At 37.4% G+C, this 23,310-nt stretch overlaps 2 protein-coding genes across 7 annotated transcripts in view; one reads left to right on the top strand and one right to left on the bottom strand.

Annotated features, from left to right (window-relative positions):
* The window catches only part of LOC134669117 (tyrosine-protein phosphatase Lar), a 680,297-nt gene that overhangs the window by 232,470 nt on the left and 424,517 nt on the right, over nucleotides 1-23,310 (top strand). The window lies entirely within an intron of this gene.
* On the bottom strand, nucleotides 666-4,386 carry LOC134668585 (uncharacterized). Of its 2 annotated transcripts, XM_063526025.1 has the most exons (3): nucleotides 4,188-4,386; nucleotides 2,729-3,752; nucleotides 666-908 (listed from the first exon to the last, which is right to left on the bottom strand). In XM_063526025.1, exons 1-2 carry the CDS (start codon nucleotides 4,324-4,326, stop codon nucleotides 2,734-2,736), a joined length of 1,158 nt encoding a protein of 385 aa, XP_063382095.1. In that variant the 5' UTR covers nucleotides 4,327-4,386; the 3' UTR covers nucleotides 666-908; nucleotides 2,729-2,733. The 2 variants fall into 2 exon arrangements, with proteins under 2 accessions (XP_063382095.1, XP_063382094.1); XM_063526024.1 differs by lacking the exon at nucleotides 666-908 and having other exon boundaries at nucleotides 2,298-3,752.

Below are 23,310 nucleotides of genomic sequence, written 5' to 3'. Positions count from 1 at the left end.
GCCTTTCTGATCGTATCTAAGCTGATTCCAGCCGCAAAAGCCGTTGAAGTAGCAGAGTGGCGAGTACTATGTGCACTAAACACATTGACGTCTACGCCACTTTCATGCAATACTTGTTTGATCCACCTACTTAGGGTTTGACTGCTGGCGGCCTTGTGAGGTCGCTTATATGTCAGGAAAAGCGTTCCCGTGCTACCAACCCTTAAATTTTTCGTAACGAAAATATAATCCTTAAGGGTCGTAGCTGGGCATATACTTAATTTTTCGCGGAAAAATGGCAAATTTAATATGGGTTGTTCTCGGCCTACAGCAGAAGTTTTAATAATGTCAACTATGGCAATTTTTATTCCATCTGAAATTTCTGTGATATTTTCTAGTTTTATGAGGGATAGGGTTTGCACTCTGTGAGCTGTACAGAGTGCTAACAGAGTAACTAGTTTTTTAGTGATTTTTTCAAGGGGTATATCGGAGTTGGGATACCAAGACGAAACATGATTTAGTACAACCTGAGGATCCCAGGTGGAATTATATTTTGGTGTTATTGGTTTTAATTTAAATGCCCCTTTTAAAAGTCTTTTCACACAGTTATCAGTACCTATCTCGCTGCCAAGCAGCAAAGATAACGCCGAACGGTGGTTATTTAATGAGCCATACGAACAACCCTTATTAAATAGTTCCGTTAAAAAGGAAAGTACCTCGGGTATCGAAAGATGATAGACGTCAATATTCTTAGAAGTGCAATATTCCCACCAAAGTTTTATGGTTACGCCATATTGACATAAAGTATTCTGAGCCAATGAGGCTAGCATTAGAGGTACTGCCTCGTACGGGGTTCCCCGCTTGATGAACGCCGCCCGCAAAGCCTCGCGGCACCCAGGGTAAGGCTGGCATGCAGGGGGTGATGGTCCCTGAAATGTGATTTTAACAGGTGTTTATGAGGAGGGAACATTATGATTTCTGACTTTAGAAGTTTTATCAGGAAAGGGAACCATGCCTGCGAAGGCCAATAGGGGAATACAAGTATTCCATCAGCTTTATCGTCAACAATCTTTCGTAAGCATTTTAGTATTAGCGCAAATGGTGGGAATGCATAAAAAAAGTTAGAGCTCCAGTTAAGCGTAAACGCGTCTACCGCCATGGCGTCTGGCTCTTGTCTCCATGAGACGAATGCGTCACATTTTGCGTTAGCACGTGAAGCAAACAAATCTACATTTGGGTATCCTAATTTTTTAATAATGGTATCAAAGGCTTGGGTGGACAATTCCCACTCTGTGTCCGGGTTAATTTTCCTAGACTCCTCATCTGCCCGATTAAGTTTGGTATTAACGTATGACGCATATAACCAAATATGGCGCTCCTCGCACCATTGCCAAATTGATCTTGATAAGTCATTTAAATGTGGGAATTGTATACCTCCCATACGGTTGATATAACTAATAGCGGTCGTGTTGTCGATTCGTAATAATATTGCACAGTTGGTAACGTCTGAAGCGAGGCTTTTCAGGCCTAAAAATACCGCGAGCAATTCTAAATAGTTTATATGGTGTTCCCTCTCAACGGTTTTCCATGTCCCGTTTGCTTTTTTATTGCCACATACAGCGCCCCAGCCCGACCTAGAGGCGTCTGTAAAGATTTCGTATTTAAAGTTTTTTATCCTCATAGGATTATCAGCAGTGGCAATATTCTTAGCCCACCAGTCTAAGTCGGCAAGAATGGTATTGGGTAATGATATTTTGGCTTCAAAATTATCATTATGCCTTTGCAAAAGGAGGAATTTCTGGCGTTCTAAAATTTTTGTGTACAGCCATCCATACTTAACAGCAGGGCAGGCCGCGACAAGTACACCGATCAATTGAGCAAATTCACGGATACTACAACGTGGCAATTTCATAAATTTGTTAACTAACTGAGCAATTTTATTACGTTTATCACTCGGCAAAGACATAGACATGTTTCGACTATCGAAATTGAATCCCAAAAACTTGCAACTTTGCTTGGGTTCCAGTGAGCTTTTACTAAAGTTAATAACGAAGCCTAAACATTGAAGTAGCTTCACAGTCTCATTTACGTTTTTATTACAATCAGTATAGTCATCACCAATGCAAAGGATGTCATCTAAATACATGACAGATTTCAGACCGCTGGATCTTAAATATGTTATTACTTCTTTCATTACTTTAGTAAAAACCCACGGGGCTAACGATAAGCCATAAGGCAGGGCATTAAACTCATAAGTTACAATTTCTTTAGAGCCATAAGCTTGAAATTGAAAACGTAAATACTTTCGATCAGATACATGAATAGGTATTAAAAGATAGGCTTCTTTTAAGTCGATGTTGGCTAAGTAACTATTCTGGGCTATTAACTTGGATGCCGTTCGATGGTCTTCCATCTTAAAGTGAATTTTAGGAATGAATTTATTGAGCGATTTGAGATTCAAAATAAATCGTTTCTCGCCATTAGGTTTTGGCGTCAAGAATATTTTGGAAACGAACTGGTTACTTGATGCATTACATTGTGAAATGGCACCTAACTCTAGTAATTTATTAATTGCATGTGACATGTCACGACTTTCGTCAGAAGAGTAAGTGGGATGGCTTACTGGAGGCTGTTCAACGCTTTTAGAGAAAGGAATTTTATATCCCTCTCGAATCCAAGTTAAAACTTCATTATTTTGAGTTATATTTAGCCAGCAATCGTAAAATGAACTTATTCTACCAGAATGTACCTGGTTTACTGTTGAGTTGGAGCACGAGGCCTGGTCTGAGGGGCAGGTTTCGCTGCCGGTGGAGTTGTGCTGTATGTGTAATTGTACGACCTCCTGGGAGTTGTCATCCTCGTCTGGCTGCCCCGTCCACCTCTGCTGTTGGGGTAGAAGTAGCGAGGTGGACCCCTCCAGTTTCCCGGCGGGGTATAGCGGCTTGCCGTCGACTGGCGAAATCCGGAAGTAGAGGGTTGGTATGGCACAGTCTTTTTTATCTGATGTCCTTGTCTTTGAATGGCTTTGCCTGCCTTAATTTTTTCAGACAAAGCGTTACCAAAGAGAGTATCGTCTCTTTCGGAATCTTGGATTACATGTAGGATGTTCTTTTCCAGACTAGGAGTTATCAATTTTATTCTATCTTTGGTCGACGCGCAGTGAAGGTCTGTCAAGATTCGACAGCTGTCACTGAAATGAGTCAGAGCCTGGGCTTTATTATCGCTATTTAGTAGGATCTCCATACCCTTATTGAGTGCAGTAATGCCTGCACCGAGCTGTTGTTGAAAACCAAACAGTTTTTTATCGCGCCCTCTGACTATTTCAGATACTGCAGCTGAGATCTCTGCGTTAAGTTTTGGTGACTGCAGAAGCTTGCAGTTTTCGGGTATTAAATAACTTTTTAAAAGTTTTTCTTTGTTTTCTTTGAGCAGACCCTTTTTTAGTAGAGGTAACCACAGACTGGCTAAACTGTCGTGTATCGGTTTACCAAATTCAGGTATATCATCTGTGGACTCGCCCAAGGCCATAAGTAGTTCCGGTTCTACCATTTCCGCGGATGCTTGCGCGGTTTCATCGGGCATAGGAGCACTTTGCTCCACCTCCGGCTCGGCTATCTCATGTTCTGGCTCAGTGTTTTGGCGAGGATTCACCTCGAGGTCATTCATTGGTAATGGTTGAGTGCACTGGTGCCCCTCGACTTGAAAAGGTTCAGTCACGCTGCCTTCTCGATTAATTTGGTCCGTTAAAGGACGATGGACAACAATATTTGTATCTAAAATAAAAATAAAAATGTATATTTTATTTGGAGACCCAAAAGAAGGTAGGTAGGTGAGTTATGAGAAAACTCAGTTGTACATGTCTCGCAGACAAGACAACGTAACTAATTATGATAACTTATTGTTTTGCATGTTATGTTCGGCAAATGCCTCGTGGTTAACTCGCAGTTAATCACGTTATCGCAATTGACTCGCAGTCAATCCCGACTTTTAAACATACGTTAAAACAACACAAAGGTAGCTCGCAGCTAAAACCGTGCGTTTAACATTCTTTAAGTTATAAAAAAAAATCTGAGGGTAGGTAGACAAAACTCAGCATCAATTTCGTACGTTTAAATTACGTAAATGTTTTAAAGATTACACTTTAGAAACTAGATTGTAATATTTCTTGATGAAATAACCACTAAAACAAAATAAAAACACTAATTTACCTTGGTCATTGTCCTCGTCAGACGAGGACTGAATTACTCGAATCCGTTTATAAGGTGGTTCTTTATTTTTCTTTCGTTGTAATTCTTCTATTTTTTTGTGATATGCACTAATTCGTTCGTCGATAGTACGCTTAGGCATGATTTTAGCGCGTGCGCTCGTTGCCGTGCACGAATAAGGAATGAAGTCTACGGCAGCTCCCCACCCCCCGGTGGTGGCCGCCGGAACTACTAATACCGATTTTGAATCAAATGAAGTACTCTAAAAGCGTGCTAGTTGCCTGTAGGTTTAAGGGACTACCTGTTAAAACATTATATCGAGAATGAAGCGATGAAATATAATAAAGTAATAGTTATTTGTTTTACAAGGGGGCAAAGTTGTTGTTTAACCGCTCGTGCTAATATTGATACCCGAGCAAGCGAAAGATTCCAAAATTGAAAAATGGAATCTTGAGCGTTGCGAGGGTTTCAAAGCACGAGGGTTAAACAAAATTTGCCCCCGAGTGAAACACAAAATTTTTCACCACACCAACCCGAAGCAAATATTAAATGTAAAATATCAAACAAAATCAAATCCAAATGAATGTTATTAAATATTTATCATCCAAAATCATCATTTAAAAGTCAATTCTACCAGCAAACATAAGAAAACAACTCAAAATTTGCATTTGATTACTTTGCCTCACATGTGGATAAAATGCAACTTTGCTATTCGTTTTTGAAGTGCAAAGTAATTCTTTCCGAGCTGGTGTGGTGAAAAATACTATATCGGCCCCGACAACTGTAAACATAGATAGTCACCTATAAACTAGACATAAAGGTTCCGGTCACACAGGCGCGTTTTCCGGGCGGGGCGTGAGCGCGGCGTGAGGGTTTTATATGTAAAAGCGGCGCGCCCCGCTCACGCGCCGTCGGCAAAACGCGCCTGTGTGACGGAGCCATAAGAATCCCACGAACCCGCCTCCAAAAAGCCGCTCCTAAGATCCTAACATCAACGGCTGTTTGCATTTGTATAACGCGTCATTAATAATTTTACATCTTCAGATGTATAATTTACAAGACAAATAACAAAGATTAAAGAAATTAATTAAAGAAAAGCCTAGAAACAGTACAAATTACACCTTACCGTGTTTGACGTCATCAAAAGAAACTCGCTTTTTTGTAGTATTTTAATGCATTTCAAAGTAATGCAGGTAATTTATTGGTTCCAAGTAAGCTGCCCTGAGCGGCACGGAACGTTTAATTTGGTCAAATGCCTTTCCAACATGCCCTACTTTTAAACTTGATAGACTTAAGTTTAACATTGTAGAGGAAATAGAGTTAACCGAATAAAATGTTATACAGAAAAGTATAGAAAAACATTGTTATGCTTTTAAATGAAACAGACCACAAATAATTTATCATCATTTAGGGGCGACTCTTTATCGGGAACTGTGCCTCTTAGTTTATTTCGGCCCGTATTGTAATTTCTTTAAGATTTTCACAAACTTAGCCGCCGCCTTACAATCGAAGCTATGCTAAGCTATTAGGGATTACATAACAATTGTGCCCCTTTGTAAAACAGATAACTATTATCTGTACCTACATCTGAAATTCATTAGAAAAGTGACAGATTTATGGAGTTGCATCCAACCATTCCAACCAGTAACGACTACAGAAGCGAGCGTCCGTCAGTTGTGACAGACCAATCTCGGCGGAACTACGAAATGTTCTTTCAAAAGCCCCACATATCAATCTCCTACTAGACGGAGCTCTTAATATGACTGGCGATCAGCACAGATTGTTATATCTTATAAGCATTTTGCAACGTGCATCTGGATCATTTCTAGGAATCCTGTGGTTTACAGAGATCTCGTTATTACACGACTGCCCAAACAAAAAGAGTGTATTGTGTTTGAATGCCTATTTATTTTCATTCTTTTTATCACCTCTAACGACATGCCGATGTTTCGATATTTTTGATGGATATAAATATAAAACAAGTTTTGCTATGTATGGCTCTGCTTGCAAGGTTGGCTATATGGTATAGTAGCAAAAATACTTTATAAAACTAGTCACTTTTGAACACTTAATAATTAATTAGTTTTAATAATTTTTAGCATCATATAATATTTTGTAGAGTCTGTGCGGAAAGTGAAGAGTCGTGGGATTTGAGGGCGCGCCAGTGCTATTTTATGGTTTTTGCTATGCTGACAACACTGGTCACGTGATTATAGTACGACACTAAAGGTCATGATACTTGAATCCCTTTTGTTCCGGTTCTTTACCACGGCTTACTAAACGGAGCCTGGTGGTGGTGTCGGCTCGTCAACTCAATCCTCTGATTTAGCGCAGGCACTAGTTTTCTTTTTAAAACACACCTGTAGATACTAAAAAGTGACAGTGCGATTGACAAAACTGCTAAAACTAATTAAGAATCTGCCCAATACAACTGTAATTTTAGTACCAAACAAGATAGAGTCTCATTTATGTACTGCCTAATCTGTGCAGTCCAACAGTTATTAAAACCGGGTAGATCGGGTAGAAATTGGGCAATAGAACTGTAATTTTATCTGGGATATATTTCACCCATTGTAAACTTGACTTGTAATGTATGTGTACATTATATATGAATATGAATATGAATAAAAATAGTGCATAAGTAGGTAGGCCTTATTGGGATATGTCCGGTTCTCTCATCTCACGATATTTTACTTTGCCGAAAAGTCACTGCTAAATATGAAATATAATTTCGTAACTAACAGAACCTACAAATAAATAAATATTTTATTACAAAAAGTTTTATTCAGAACCTAGTAAACGAACTTACAAATAAAGAAATATTTTATTAGAAAAAGTTTTATTCTTTATAATCGATCTCAGAATTAAAATATTCAATGTCACTTATGTTTGAGCTAGCTTCAGAACAACCAGGGACACTCAGAACTATCTTCATCTGAACTGGATGTGCTTGAATCCGGCACGTAGATTACGAATTCTTGCATATCACCTACTTAGCGGTCTTTTATTCGAGATACCGTAGGTACTTTTACACAATCCTGAAAAAGAAATTACATATAAATATGCATAAAATAGCAAGTATCAAGACTATTTGTCAGTTATTTTAAAGATCATGAATGACCTGCATATTTATGAAAATTAATATATTTTGAATGAATATACTTACCGATTATGTACCGGAGACAAGTTACTTAGGGGGCTTATTAAATAGGTAGTTATTTAATATTAAATACAACATCAATACCCGCGACTAGCGGAAACACGTTCCGCGACTTTTGTAAGTCGATAGTCGGCTTTTAGCCGTTGTCTTCCCGCTGACAAAACCGAACAATGTTAAATATAATTTTCCTTGTGGTTTTATGTACGGTTTTATCGTGTTTTGAAAATATTATATATATAAAACTTGCGGTTTTTGTTAATAAAAATATACAATGACAGAAGTTTGTTTACTTTTTACAAGACAGGTGTCAAAGGTTTGATTGCCATATAAAATTTAAAATGTTAGTTCCCGTTTCTGCCACGACTCTTCTCTTTCCGCACAGACTCTAACATTGTTTTAAGTAAGTAAGTATTCTTTATTGTTCCAATAACAATACATTTTACATGTAAATATACGATGAAAATTTAGAAGAATGTGCGGTGATAATTGAAAATCATTAACTCTATTCACGAGTAGGTAAGTTCATAAATACCATTCAAAAGATATAAGTACATAATTAATATTTTAATTGCGATTCCCAATTAAAATAAGCATTACCGTAATAGTTCAGTTAATTATATCCATTTCAAACACAGGCTGTGCCTTTTCCTATTATTTAATTTCATATCATTTGCACTTGTAAAGTTTTTTTATAATTACATTTAGTTAGACACGTTGAAGGTGAAGGGTTAGTCAGATTTTACAACTCTGTTTTTGATTTGATATTAATGTAGGCGACCGATCGTGAAATCCGTCCGATCGTTAAGTTCCTGTGTAATGTTTTGACGGTAGTCACATTAAACCAAACTTAGATGGGATAGTTTCGTTAAATTGCTTCAGATGCCCGAAGGGCAGCCTGACCTGAAATAGAAGCCCCGCTAAGCGGGGCTTCGTCGAATCAGGGAATGATACAATGATATATCGTTTCACGATATGCCTAGGAATTTTATCTTTTATCTTTGTCACCTGGCTCCAGTTTTCGCGGTCCTCGGCCACGTAGGTATATAATATGAATTTTAACTCGTCTGGGTGTCTGGCGACCTACGAGCTGCCCCTTTTTTTGCACAAAAACTCAGCCTCGCTGTGCAGAGGGGGAACGCGGCCAGCGTCCTGGGAACAATGCCTCAGGCTAATTTAGGGCTAGATTTATGATTTATTTATTTTGTTATTTAATATCTGTATTACGTTATACGTATACGAGAAAGTATCATGTTAAACATTATGTATATTAATATAGGTATATTTTAATGCCTTTCATTGTGTAACAGTAACATAAACTACAATGAATCAAACAAAGGTCGACAATTGAAAGGAACGTGATAAGTAACGATTCGTGGTAATCGTTAAAATTTCCAGTCGCCGTGACGGAGTGGTTTCGACCGCTACGGATATTGTTTTTAACGAATCACTTATTTACTCACTTTTAAATAATGATTCGTTATTTATGAATAACGAATCATTATTTTTGTGAACTGACATGAACTTTGTGTTTTTAAATTGTAATGGTTTTAAAATAAAAAGTATATTGTACGTTTAATAGGTACATTGAATAAAACGACCTTTTGTAACAAATTTAATTATTAAACTAAATTGCGGGACTAAATTTAATCTTGTTGAAAAATAAATTTTATAATTACTTTACAGGCCAATTCAAACGTACCTAACATTAAAATAATATGTGAATCATGTTATTTATTTATCGTGCATTTCGCCCATGTTGAGCGGTTTTGCGTGACCCAATAACAATTATCAATACAAAAAATAAACTATGCATTCATATACGGATTAACTTGACTTCCCCTAGTCGCCTTACCAGTCATTGGTACAGTTTTTTTACCTGACAGCGAACACAGCAGGCGTGTCATGGTGATACGGCACTTTTGGACAAATTGTTTTCGATACCTGATATTCCTTAATCTGATACCCTCACTCGAGTCTTCGTTATCCTAATATGTACATTGCAAAATGTGTGTAGGCGTGGAAGATGCCTGATGAAAATGTTAGCATTTATAATACTAACTTGACTTATCAGATTACCAGCTATCTGTGCTTTTTTTACCTGACAGCGAACGCAGCACTCACGGTGACGGGGCACTTTCGGACAAATTGTTTACGATACCTGATATTCCTTAATCTGATACACTCACTCGAGTCTTCGTTATCCTAATATGTACATTGCAAAATGTGTGTAGGCGTAGAAGAGGCCTGATGAAAATGTTAGCATTTATAATACTAACTTGACTTATCAGATTACCAGCTATCTGTGCATTTTTACCTGACAGCGAACGCAGCACTCACGGTGACGGGGCACTTTCGGACAAATTGTTTACGATACCTGATATTGGCTAATATTCCTTAATCTGAGACCCTTGATGGAGTGTTTGTTATCCTTATACGTATATGTACTTAAGGGGGGCAGGTGGGAGAGAGGCATTATATGTATTAACAACTTCATGAAGAATAGAAACAATGAATGCTGCAGAGCCGGTAGTTCGATTCCAGCCTAGGGCACTACTAATTATTTCTGACTATGAACATTGAACATCTGTTTAAGTTTGTACTTACATAACAAGTAGTCGAATTAAATTTATCTTAAAATGAGGGCTTACATTCTGTGAATATTTTTACGCTCACTTATAAATGTATGATAAGGGGATTTATCTCTTGAATCGTTTTTTCTTTACAAAATAATGAAGATATTTGGAGGGATAGAAATTAGAAATATAGAAAATATTTCAGTAGCTTGCTTTTGTTGAAAAATAAGTTATTATGGTGATAATAAATTAATAACAACTCAAAATAACATCAGTTTTGAAAATAAAAATCAACATCAACATGTACAATCGGTGCGATCAGTTGGAAAGACTTGTAAAATCTATCAAACTATAAAATGTTTCGGATAAATTTTCTCAGAACTATTAAATCGAAATTATTTAATTTAATGAAATCAAATACTCCAACTATCTTGGCTAGTCTTAATTGAGCCGTATGATTGTAGCTTCAAGTCGCTAGTTGCTCTTTTGTTTTTAAGAAGCAATTTCCATGTCGGCGAAGTTGGGCTTCGGTTGAATCGTCAATTAAAAGATGGACCGCGGAACCAAGGGAGTGTGGAGGATGATTTGAGGACCGATATATCGGTATTATCGGTGGCTAATACTGATATATCGTTCTACACTTGAAATTTGTAGGAATTTATTATGAAATTAAATGTCGGTGCTTGAGGTATCAAAAGTAGGTATTTGTTATGTTTCAAATTTTTATAGGTACTTTAATTATTGAATAGTAACATGTCCTGGCCCCTGTTTCACCAACGTGACAGGTGCGACGAATTGTAAAATCACTGTTGCTGACGTCACAGGCATCCATGGGCTACGGTTACCGCTTACCATCGGGCGGGCCGTATTCCTGTTTGCCACCATCATTGTATTATTAAAAAAAACTTTATGATATCGGAAAAAAACAGATATTTCTCTTGCTAAGTTTATGACAATTGTCACAAGAAACACTACAATTGTCACGAAATTCCGACATATAACTCATTACCTGTCAAGAATTACCTACAATTCTTCTAAATCTTTGACAATTGTCAGAAACTTCGCAGGAGAAATATCTGTTTTTTTCCGATATAATAAAGTTTTTTTAAAATAATACAATGATGGTGGCAAACAGGAATACGGCCCGCCCTATGGTAAGTGGTAATCGTAGCCCATGGATGCCTGTGACGTCAGCAACAGTGATTTTACAATTCGTCGCACCTGTCACCGATGTGAAATTGGGGCCTGCCCGTACTTTTTTATATCTCTCTGTAGAAGAAAACCTATTACGTACAGACTTTCGCGTCTTAGAAAAACTTTTCCTTCATAGAGCTTGTTGCCAGGGCACGCAATATTGGTATACGTATCAAATCTAGATTTCATATTTATAATTACCATATTAATTGCACGTTATGATAAGTTGTGATCTAGTTTATTATCAAACAAAAATGAATATAATTTTACTGTCAACAAATATTACCACATCAAACGCAGAGTAGAGTAATGTGAAATGAGTTTCTATAATTAGATAACATTTTGATAATATTTATTCGTAGTTTAGTCTATTAGTTGACTTTTAATGGTTATTATATTTTATTTACATGGTTGCGTTTTGATGAGATTTCATTTTTAAATAATGAAATGTTTTGCAAGTTGAATCTTAATTAAAGTCATTCAATTAAATATTTATTTTTCATCTTAGATATAGGACAAACCTATGTGAAAATTGCTCCACCGACAAGAGCTAATTTCTGAAATCATAGCCTCCTAAGACCCAAGGTCCTACCTATAGTACTTATTCAGTTCAATGAAATTTAAATCATATTCGATTGGAACAGAGTTGCTTTTCCTTTGTCTCGTTCAGATTTTGGACAACGCAAAATCAACTCTATATCCTACATTGTAGGTTCAAATTTCTGTAGCAAATATTGCATTTTTCATTTGTATGGCTGGACCTTAGGAGGATATGTTAATGACGATATTTAACTTAACAGCCTTATCACAATAGCGATTTGCGGACGAGGCGAGCGCACAATAATTTCGCCGCGAGCCCGCAACGATCTTGCCTTGAGCGTTTTCAACTCTCCCGCAAATAGCCAGTGTGATATGCCGTTTTCACTATTTCGACTATTCTGATTTAATAAAGTTTATCCACGTAGATCTTTAAATAAAAGTTATATACGTAGGTAACCCTAGTTTATCTTTTTACGAGCTTTTGTATAGCCACGCCCATTTTTTTAGCTTTTAATTTCACTAATTATATCGTTAGTCCAATTAAGACCGAAAGCATAAACTGCAAACCGTCCGCTAGGAAGTGGCGAGATGAGCGTGCTAACCAATCGCAGCTCTAATGGCTCCAAGTTTGATCAAATTAAAGTTATTCATCGCCTGCAACCTTCTTTACCAATTGAAGAACGAATTATATCTTGTAAGATCACTTGTTATTTGATATCTTTTGGTCACAAAGTTAACGACGAGAGATTCTAGCGTTGGAATGGAGTGCTCTATTACTTTTCGAGTTTAAGGAACTGAATTTTGTGAATCAAGTCAGTTTGCATTGGAAGTTTTCTATCACTCTTATCTGGTGATAGAATCTGGACATCATTGATACAACACTTGTCAGATTTGGTCTGTGTAACATGCCGCTAGGCTCAATCGTTGTAAGTATATAACATTAAATCACTGATGAACGGGTACCACACGATATATTCTTAAACAGATGGTAAAGTGCAGTGCAGCCACTTTTGAAGGATGAGGCTGTTTTATCAAACATACGTTGTTACTGATGCATTACTGAAATCTGGTTCTTTTTAGCTAGTTAGTGTCATATTATGCACTTGAAAATTTTGTCTAGAATTACCATTTAGGTATAGTTAGATATCTTGTCAAAAGTCGCGCAATTTCAGGCACGACTTGGAGTCGCGCCAGCAGTAACGCTACGTCTTACGTAGGCGAACAACGCGCGAACGCGGCGCGGCGCGGCGCGGCGAAAGCGGCCGCCGCCGCGCCGCGCCGCCTGACATTCGCGTGCAAATCGCGCCGCACCGCGTTCGCAACGAGATCGCTTACGTAGGACACTTCTATGGGCATCAAAGGATTGATTTCGCCGCGCCGCGCCGCGCCGCGTTCGCGCGTTGTTCGCCTACGTAAGACGTAGCGTAAGATGTGTTACACACACAAATAATAGTGTGTTAATAAAGTGCAAAAGTGATTTATTATTTTCTATTGATAACTGTGTTGTATTACTTTGGAACAGGTAATGCGTGGTTTGTTTGCGTATTTACTAAACATGATTGCGCCAAACGTGCTAATATCGTAATATATATATCCCTTTGTACTTTTCCTCAACATTCGGATATCATTTACCAGAAGTACCAGAACGTTTCAAACGGCATAATGCGGACGACACGGCCCAAAACGTATATAAATCTAAAATTAAATTTATCATTGTTTGCGCATTAATGTTATCGGCTCTCCAAATAAATTAGAACCATTTCGCGTATACCATTACCTGTCAAAAGAGGGGCGGATTTTATTCAGTACCGTAAATATTTGCTCTTAGATAATACTCTTCTGGGCCCGTAGGGTTCCATATTATTTCGGGAATATTTCATTTTGTTTTTATATAAAAGGTGGCAGCATTGGTAAACAAAGATGGTGGCAATTGGGATCGACTTACGATGCTTTTAGCGAGTTGCTGTAAAATCCTATTTAAAAACATGAAAATCATGCTAGGTTTTTTGCTGCGTCGGGTAGCCAAAGTGCATACGGCCTGCATGAAACGAAAACCGTAGCCTATGGACGCTCGCACCGTTGGGTGGGCATGCGCTTTACCGTTTCTTTAAACCCTTTGAACGCCTATCGTGTGAGTCGAGTCATCGTGAACCTTGACGGAATTCAGGAAGGTTCAAGTCAAGAAAATGTGACATGTTGTGACCAAGGGTAGGGGGGAGTCACAAACTTTGTGACGTCACTTTAACACGTTCATTGCGGTAGGGGGTCGAAAGACCCTATACAAAGTATGGTTAATTACGAGTTACACTAATTGCCGCAGCGAAGGTGTCACTTTAACTTCATCAATAACAAAAAAATATTTATATTATGAAATATATTTAAATTATGTTGTACGGTTAAAAAACAAGTTTTTGGAACTATAATAATTTTTATTTCGTTTAAATTTCTGTCCCAATTGAATAAAATATGGGTTATAAAATTACAATTTTTTTTGTGAAAAATATTTTGATAAAATCTATATATATGTCGCAGTAAGATAGATAAAGCCGTTATATAGTTATAACCCTAGGGATATAATTATATGACGTAACATAGTTATATGAAAGCGATTCATTACTATCTCACTAGGTATATAACTATAATACGGCTTTAGTTTAGTGATATAGTTATATTACTGGATTAAGTTTAGTGAAATGATTGTAGGTAGGAGTGCAGCGGTGCGGCGGAGGTATAGTTATATGCCGTATATTACTTTATAGCAATATTACGTAAAAGTACAGGTCGATTCACGAAAGCTGGCGCGAGATTTCTACTGAGTGACAGCTATTTTCATTGAAATTCTGTCAAATCTCGCGCCAGCTTTCGTGAATCGATCGCAATGCCTCATAAACCCTTAAAAATAGCAGCATGAAAATATATATAATAGTTATCTTACTAGGAATATGATTATAATACGGCATATAACTATATCCCTAGGGATATAACTATACCTCCGCCGCACCGCTGCACTCCTACTTACAATTTTATTATTTCACTAAACCTTATCCAGTAATATAACTATATCACTAAACTAAAGCCGTATTATAATTATATACCTAGTAAGATAGTAATGAATCGCTTCCGTATAACTATATTACGTCATATAATTATATCCCTAGGGTTATAACTATATAACGGCTATATCTATCTTACTGCGACATATATAAATGCAAGTGTCCTGGACTGACTGACTGATTCATCAACGCAGAGCCGAAACTACAAAAGCCAGAAAGTTGAAATTTGCACACCAGATTGCATTTATAAAGTGTACAAGAGATAAGAAGCGATTTTGAGAAATTCAACCCCTAAGGGGGTTAAAAAGGGGATGAAAGTTTGTATGGGGTTAAAGTTTTCTTTTAAGCTAGGAATTTGAAACTTCGTAAAAAGATATATTATTAAAATACAAGAAAACTAATTTCAGCGTTTTTGAAAATTCATCCCCTAAGGTGGTGAAAAAGGGGTTGAAAGTTTGTATGAATATCAAAAAAACTCATCCCCTAACAGGGTTAAAAAGGGGTTGAAAATTTTAATCCATTACAAATGCTTTGAAACTTCGCAGAAAGGCATAATAGCCGATTAAAAAAAAAGTGATTGCAACGTTTTTGGAAATTCAACCCCTGAGGGGGTTAAAAAGGGGATGGAAGTTCGTCTTCGGGTGCAAATTTTATTTTAAGCTAGGAACTTGAAACTTTGTAAAAACGTATCAAATTCAAAAACAAGAAAACTAATTTCAGCGTTTTAGAAAATTCATCCCCCAAGGTGGTGAAAAAGGGGTTGAAAGTTTGTATGGATATCAAAAATTTTTTCGAGCGCGGGACTTGAATCTTTGTATTTGGAGATATTATTAGAAGACAATAAAAGTAATTTCAGCGTTTTGTAAAATTCATCCCCTAACAGGGTTAAAAAGGGGATGAAAGTTTTTATGGGGTTAAAGTTTTCTTTTGAGCTAGGAATTTTAAACTTCGTTAAAAGATATATTATTAAAATACAAGAAAACTTATTTCAGCGTTTTTGAAAATTCATCCCCTAAGGTGGTGAAAAAGGGGTTAAAAGTTTGTAAGGATATCAAACATTTTTTCGAGTGTGGGACTTGAATCTTTGTATTTAGGGATATTATTAGAAGACAGGAAAAGTAATTTCAGCGTTTTGTAAATTTCATCCCCTAACATGGTTAAAAAGGGGTTGAAAGTTTGAATCCATTACAAATGGTTTTGAAACTTCTTAGAAAGGCATAATAGCCGATTAGAAAAAAAAGTAATTGCAACGTTTTTGGAATTTCAACTCCTAAGGGTAGCCCCCTATATAAAAACTAAAAGGGGATGAAAGTTTGTCTGCGGGTACAAATTTTATTTTAAGCAAGGAACTTGAAACTTTGTAAAAACGTTTTAAATTAAAATGCAAGAAAACTAATATCAGCGTTTTTGAAAATTCATCCCCTATGGTGGTGAAAACGGGGTTGAAAGTTTGTATGGATATCATACATTTTTTCGAGCGTGGGATTTGAATCTTTGTATTTGGGGATATTATTAGATGACAATAAAAGTGATTTAAGCGATTTGTAAAATTCATCCCCTAGCAGGGTTAAAATGGGGTTCAAAGTTTGAATCCATTACAAATGCTTTGAAACTTCTTAGAAAGACATATTAGCCGATTACAAAAAAAGTAATTGCAATTAAGTAATGGAAATTCAAGCCCTAAGGGGGTTAAAAAGGGGATGAAAGTTCGTCTTGGGGTGTAAATTTAATTTTAAGCTAGGAACTTGAACTTTTTGCAAAAAAAGGTATTAAATTAAAAAACATGAAAACTAATTCAAGCATTTTTGAAAATCATCCCCCAAGGTGGTGAGAAAGGGGTTGAAAGTTTGTATGGAGATCAGATATTTTGTGAGTGCGGAACTTGAATCTTTGTATAAGGGCATAGGTACCTATTATGAGAATACAAAAAAGTAATTTCAGCAACCAACATCAAAATCCACTTGACTTAAAACTTCATACAACTTGCTAAAAAAGAAAAGTACTTAATTTCAACATTGCTTGGATATGAAGATTATAGGTACTAAATATGTAAAATGCTGAAGATAAGATTCCACGCGGACGAAGTCGCGGGCAACAGCTAGTATTAAATATATGTATATTTGCCGCTTTACTTCTTTTTATTCAAGGTATGTAACTTTTTATTGTGCAAGCTTGGAAGGATGTTTTGGCTTGTAATGTTTGTTGTTATTTACTCAAAAGAATCCTTTTGTAGCTTCCGAGACCAAGGGTTGATTTACATCCTTCTCATGGCTAACCCCGTAGCGGGAATGCGAAATTGAAATTTTAGAGAAACTATTTAATAGATAAGTCTCATTGTTCGTCAAATAGGTTTGTCTGGGCACTAAATAGAGGTCCCTTTGCGGTATAGCATAACATCCGCGCCCTTATTAGGGTTCCGTACCCAAAGGGTAAAACGGGACCCTATTACTAAGACTTCGCTGTTAGGGTTCCGTACCCAAAGGGTAAAACGGGACCCTATTACTAAGACTTCGCTGTCCGTCCGTCCGTCCGTCCATCTGTCCGTCTGTCTGTCACCAGGCTGTATCTCACGAACCGTGATAGCTAGACAGTTGAAATTTTCACAGATGATGTATTTCTGTTGCCGCTATTACAACAAATACTAAAAACAATAAAATAAACATTTAAGTGGGGCTCCCATACAGCAAACGTGATTTTTGACCAAAGTTAAGCAACGTCGGGCGTGGTCAGTACTTGGATGGGTGACCGTTTTCTTTTTGCATTTTTTTCCCTTTTTTTTTGCTTTATGGTACGGAACCCTTCGTGCGCGAGTCCGACTCGCGCTTGCCCGGTTTTTTTGTAAAAGGTTTACTTAAATGCTTTATTACACAAAGACTTGAAACCATCCCATCGACCCTCCAGTGACACATGTGTTCAACAGTTGTTCTGTTGTTCTGTCCCTCGTTCTGATCGTAATTTTCGTGGCCACACTTGTGAAAATATAACTATATTCTTTGCAACTAAAACGTGATACGGACCACATGTTTTTGCGTTCTGTGAGCTCTTTTTATGTTGAATCGTAGGGGTTCTTTTTGCTTCTTGGTACGACTTGTTACATAAATTCTGAGAAAACTGATTGTGTAATTTAATTAGAATACTTGAATACAGTTTTTATGTTGTTTGGCTCCCAGATTTTTCTAACTCATATTTCTGAAGAAAAAACGTATCTTTGTACGAGTATTTCTTATCAGGTTTATGATATTGTTTTATAATAAAGTTTTTTTTTTTAATAAAGTTGAATTAAGTTTGTTTTTAAATTGGACGAAGCAAAAATGCTTAATTCTCCATTCCAATTGAAAGTAGATTGATACTAGTAATTAGCAGTAAATTTTATTTCAAGGATAAAATATAAATACAATAACAAATTAAAAGTATGGGTAGTAGCTGATTAGGATTATGCTAAGAAATAATTGACGTATAGGTACTAGTTATTTTGAAAGCGCTTGCCATCTGACCTTCTAAGTATATTCGTTCACTGAAATTCGATTCGTACCTATATAACAGATCATATCGTACATAAGTTCCGCAAAACCCACAGGTATGAGCAGGCGTTTCCAATATTTTAATTCAATATTAGTTAATATTTCACTGGTGTTTATTTTCTATGTTTTGCCTGGGTTTACCTTTTTTGTTTACCTTTTGACGACCGGTCTGGCCTAGTGGGTAGTGACCCTGCCTGCGAAGCCGATGGTCCTGGGTTCGAATCCCAGTAAGGGCATTTATTTGTATGATGATACAGATATTTGTTCCTTAGTCATGGGTGTTTTCTATGTATTTAAGTATTTGTATATTATATATATCGGTGTCTGAGTACCCACAACACAAGCCTTCTTGAGCTTACTGTGGGACTTAGTCAATCTGTGTAAGAATGTCCTAAAATATTTATTTATTTATTATTTATTTACCTAAGTCGGTATAATGAAACCTAACAAGCCCTAAGGCATCTAATGAGGTCCAAAGAATCCGTACCGTCAACAGAGAGGTCATTTAATCAAGAGGCGCATTCGGGTCCATTTATCATTGTCCATTATATGTTATACTCGGACAATGGTACGAGATTACCATCAGCTGTAATAAGTATGTGAAAAGGGGAAATTATTGTCGGGCCAGAATCTTAATTAGCTTTCCGTTTTATGTATTCGCTGGGGTTTAATTTTGGAAAAATGAAGGGTACCTATTGATGGTGCGATACGGGCTTAACCTCGTGCCATCCAATGTACATTAGGCTGTACACTTAGTTTCGATGGAATGTCAACCTTAATGAAAAACAAAGTAGGTAGCATTTTATTTGTCTCGAAATTTTTTCGAACAAATGAAATTCAACCTAATTGAAAATACAATACGATTCTAACTTCCTTGGCTATAATTTTGTATGGTGGGCGGCACGAGGTTAAGGAATGTTATCTTTGCTATAATTTACGTAAGGTATATTCGTTTAGCCTGTATTCTGTACAATTAAGGCTGTTAAAAACCTGAACGGACGCACAAAACCGTCTGTGGGCCCGATTCGTATTATGAAATAGACATCTATTAGACATCTTTTAGACATCACCAAGATACGATAACGATATGTTTAAGATCTAACCTGTCAAATTTGACATTTGCGCGATTCTGGAGATACTCTTGAACGATTTCCACAGGATATGACTTAGAGATCTAATTCACATCTAAAAGATATCTTAGTCTATCTAACGTAAAAGTTAGATAGTATCTAGAATGGATCTAGAACGTGTCGTCTCTTGTGAATATCTTGAAGTTCGAATTCGGCAGGTCACCGTTAAAGCGTTCACTAAATTTCATGGTATGGGAAGTTTCATAGTTGACCGCTGGGTGACGTTGATCAGTCCGCTAAATGCGAGGTGTAACTGGCCCTTAATGTTGACGTGTTTAAATTGAATGAGACGCACTGATCAGTGCTAAAGCAAATCTGAAGTAAATCGTTAATTATTTGGGATAGATATGTTAACTTGCTTGCTAACTTCACGAAAGGTAGGTTCGTTAATTCATTAATTATTTGTGATCTGGGTTTTGCTTGATTGAGCTTTGCTTGACACCAAGTTGGATCTTTACTTTTCAATGTATTTTTGACACCGTTCGCCCTGGCAGCTGTAGATTTTGATGGCATTACCTACTGATTATGTGGCATTTGATTGAGCAAGATTTAACCTCTTGTCTATTTATCACACGACAAGGATCACTAAATTTCTAATCATCTTATAGCATTTTATTCCACAATGATTTTTTTCCGCTCTCTATATATCGCAACTGAGTTACAACCCATGATTCTTAACTAACAAAAACATTATGAAAGGTTAAAACACGTTTACATTCGTAGGAAAGTTGCGCGCGAATGCTACTACGAATAAAGTCATTAATATCGAATCAATTCGAGATATTAAGTACAAATGTTCCAGCTACGGGCCCGATTCGGATTTTGAAATAGACATCTATTAGACATCTTTTAGACATCACCAAGATACGATAACGATATGTTTAAGATCTAACCTGTCAAATTTGACATTTGCGCGATTCTGGAGATATTCTTGAACGATTTCCACAAGATATGACTTAGAGATCCAATTCACATCTAATAGATATCTTACTCTATCTAACGTAAAAGTGACATTGGTTGCCCGAATTGCGCCGCAAAAGAGAACTACTTGATATCTAAACTATAACGTATCTAGAATGGATCTAGTACGTGTCGTCTCTTGTGAATATCTTGAAGTTCGAATACGGCAGTATGTCTTCAGCACTATCATGCCATCAATGTCTAACGACTCCAATTATAAAAGTCAGCGCCAAAGCAGATGTCCGTGCTAGATCCCCTGGCAATAATTGATCAGCAAATCGAGGTAAACATCCACCTGGCCGGCTGTTGCGCTTTCAAAGCCAAAACGACGCATCTTACTACAAACCTTTGTTTAGTTACGCCCTTTTGTGCGTAGGAATCTCCGTGATTGCCTTCAATAATGTACCGTTCATAGCACGACACGGCTACCCGGCCGAATCGAATACCCATCGATACCTGCAGTATTCGTAATAAAGGTGTAGTGTTCTAGATTTGGTTGGTTTGCAGCCATTCATAATAAGCGTACTGTCGTACGGACCGAGCAAACATGGTTTGAATGCGCACGGAATTAAGATATTCAGAGCTGATATGGTACGATCGTGCTTGACATGTAATTTTTAATTAAATTTCGCATATATTTTACTGTTTAGGGATGAAAGTCATGTGACGAGAAAGGTATTACCAATGAATGTGGAGGGAAGTATGAGGAAAGGAAAACCGAGGAATAGGTGGATGGAACTGTGAGAGATGATATGAAACGAACGCAAGTGAATGATGAAATGATGAAGAGAAAGACATGCTGCGCTGACTCCAAGTGAATGGGACAAGGGCAACTTTACTTTACTTTAAGACTTTAACTGGAGAAGAATTTAAAGGGGCCTTTGGCCAGCAGTGGGACACTGTAACGGACTAAGGAAAATAAAATTTAACGGAGAAAAAAACAAATTATTTTATTGAATATTTTGATCCGGCCTCGGCCACGGAGGGCTTGCTGAATTTTTCTTTAGAATCATCATCATTCTCGCGTTGTTCTGGCTTTTTCCCACGGCTCATGGGATCATGGGGTCCGCTTGGCAACTTATCCCAAGAATTGACGTACCTGAGCACTAGTTTTTACGAAAGCGACTGCCATATGACTTTCCAACACAGAGGGTAAACTAGGCCTTATTGGGTTTAGTCCGGTTTCTTCACGAGGGTTTCTTCACCGAAAAGCGACTGGTAAATATCAAATGATATTTCGTACATAAGTTCCAAAAAACTCATTAATACGAGCCGGAGTTTGAACCCGCGACCTCTGGATTGACAGTCGCACGCTCTTACCGCTAGGTCACCACCGCTTCTTTTTTAGGGTTCCGTACCCAAAGGGTAAAACGGGACCTTATTACTAAGACTCCGCTGTCCGTCCGTCCGTCCGTCCGTCTGTCACCAGGCTGTATCTCAGGAACCTTGATAGCTAGACAGTTGAAATTTTCACAGATGATGTATTTCTGTTGCCGCTATAACAACTAATACTAAAAACAGAATAAAATAAAGATTTAAGTGGGGCTATACAACAAACGTGATTTTTGACCGAAGTTAAGCAACGTCGGGCGGGGTCAGTACTTGGATGGGTGACCGTTTTTTTTTTGCCTTTTTTTGCATTATGGTGCGGAACCCTTCGTGCGCGAGTCCGACTCGCACTTGCCCGGTTTTTATTTATGTGACATCTGATATCAGTTTATCTCTTAATAAATCTTGCAGGTGCGAAGAGTTTTTGTTATACCTTTACTTGAAGTGGTTGAAGATAAGTTTAATATTAAACGTCTACAAACTAATCTTTAACGAATTAAATATTGGATGTCTAAAGAGGCTTCAAACTCTCAAAAGTCGAAACTTATATAAGGAGAGCACTTTTACTTATTTAATGAGTTTTTAGTTTAGCTCAAACTGAATGTATATGAAATATTCTGTAATATTGATTCAATTTATAGCAAAATAGATGTCTAATTTGATGAAGTACCTAGGTAGGTATTATTAAGCATTATTGGAACTCATGTATTTTGGCAAAGAAAGGCTTCTTGTTTTTATTTTTAGTCAAGAAGTATACTTAATATAAATAGTTTCGGTCAGTTTGGGCCCTGCCCTCACCAGTAGGTGACACTTGGCACCCAAAATGCCCACGGCCGAGCGGCACGCGGTCGAATGCTGACAGCGACCCTGCGGCACCCCATCTAAGGCGGAGTCGGTACTCGTTGGTGGTTTTAGACGGTAGTCCTCCACTGGTTAGTCGGTCATCCCCTCTGATTCCCCCGGACCTGGTGGCATGCGTGAACGCATTTCCCCAACGTAAAAAAAAAAGGTTAGGATTTTTATAATGCCGTCGGTATTTTTCTCAGAATTTTGTGATACTAACCTCATACTCTTAACGATATTTATTTTATTTATCTTGAAGGCCTAAAGGGCCTGTAAAAGATTATCATACGCAATCCTTCAATGCTAACCATCAATACCGACATAATTCATACTGAAGGCGGCAAAACAGTTTTTAAGTCCCCGTCAATCAAGCAGACTATCATCCCGACTTGATACACCTGTACCCTATTAATTACAGCGGCTAATTATAAATGGTAGCAATATATTATATGCTTAACAAATTTGGTAATTTGCCCCTCGAGCCTCGTTTACACCGGCTAGTTGAATGTTAAGTTGGATTTATTTCACTGGAGTTTGGAGTTCAACTTTATTATAATTAGTGCGGTTGAGTTTAGTTTTTTGCGAAGGGGCAACTGAGGTGTGGCGTAATTTTGGTTTTTACTCGGGAAGTACACTCAGTCCATGCAATAGAGACAGTAAGTACAGTCGGCACCAATATTAGCAGATGAGACTGCGCGCCAAAAGTATCTTTTACAAAAAGAATGCTATATCTATACCTATATACTCGGTGGATGTAACTGGGGACCGTAGGGCTGGCAGCTTCCTCGCACAACGCATAAGGATTGCAATTCAGCGAGGTCAT

The sequence above is a fragment of the Cydia fagiglandana genome, chromosome 11, assembly GCF_963556715.1.
Source record: "Cydia fagiglandana chromosome 11, ilCydFagi1.1, whole genome shotgun sequence".
Taxonomy (NCBI): Eukaryota; Metazoa; Arthropoda; class Insecta; order Lepidoptera; family Tortricidae; genus Cydia; species Cydia fagiglandana.
Note: the sequence above shows the minus strand (reverse complement) of the source record. Positions and strands in the feature narration are given on the sequence as shown.

Coding starts and splice junctions, on each gene's coding strand:
- LOC134668585 (XM_063526025.1), bottom strand. CDS start 4,326: ATGCCTAAGCGTACTATCGACGAACGAATTAGTGCATATCACAAAAAA. Junction 3,753..4,187: donor TGACGAGGACAATGACCAAG/GTAAATTAGTGT, acceptor TTTTTATTTTAG/ATACAAATATTGTTGTCCAT.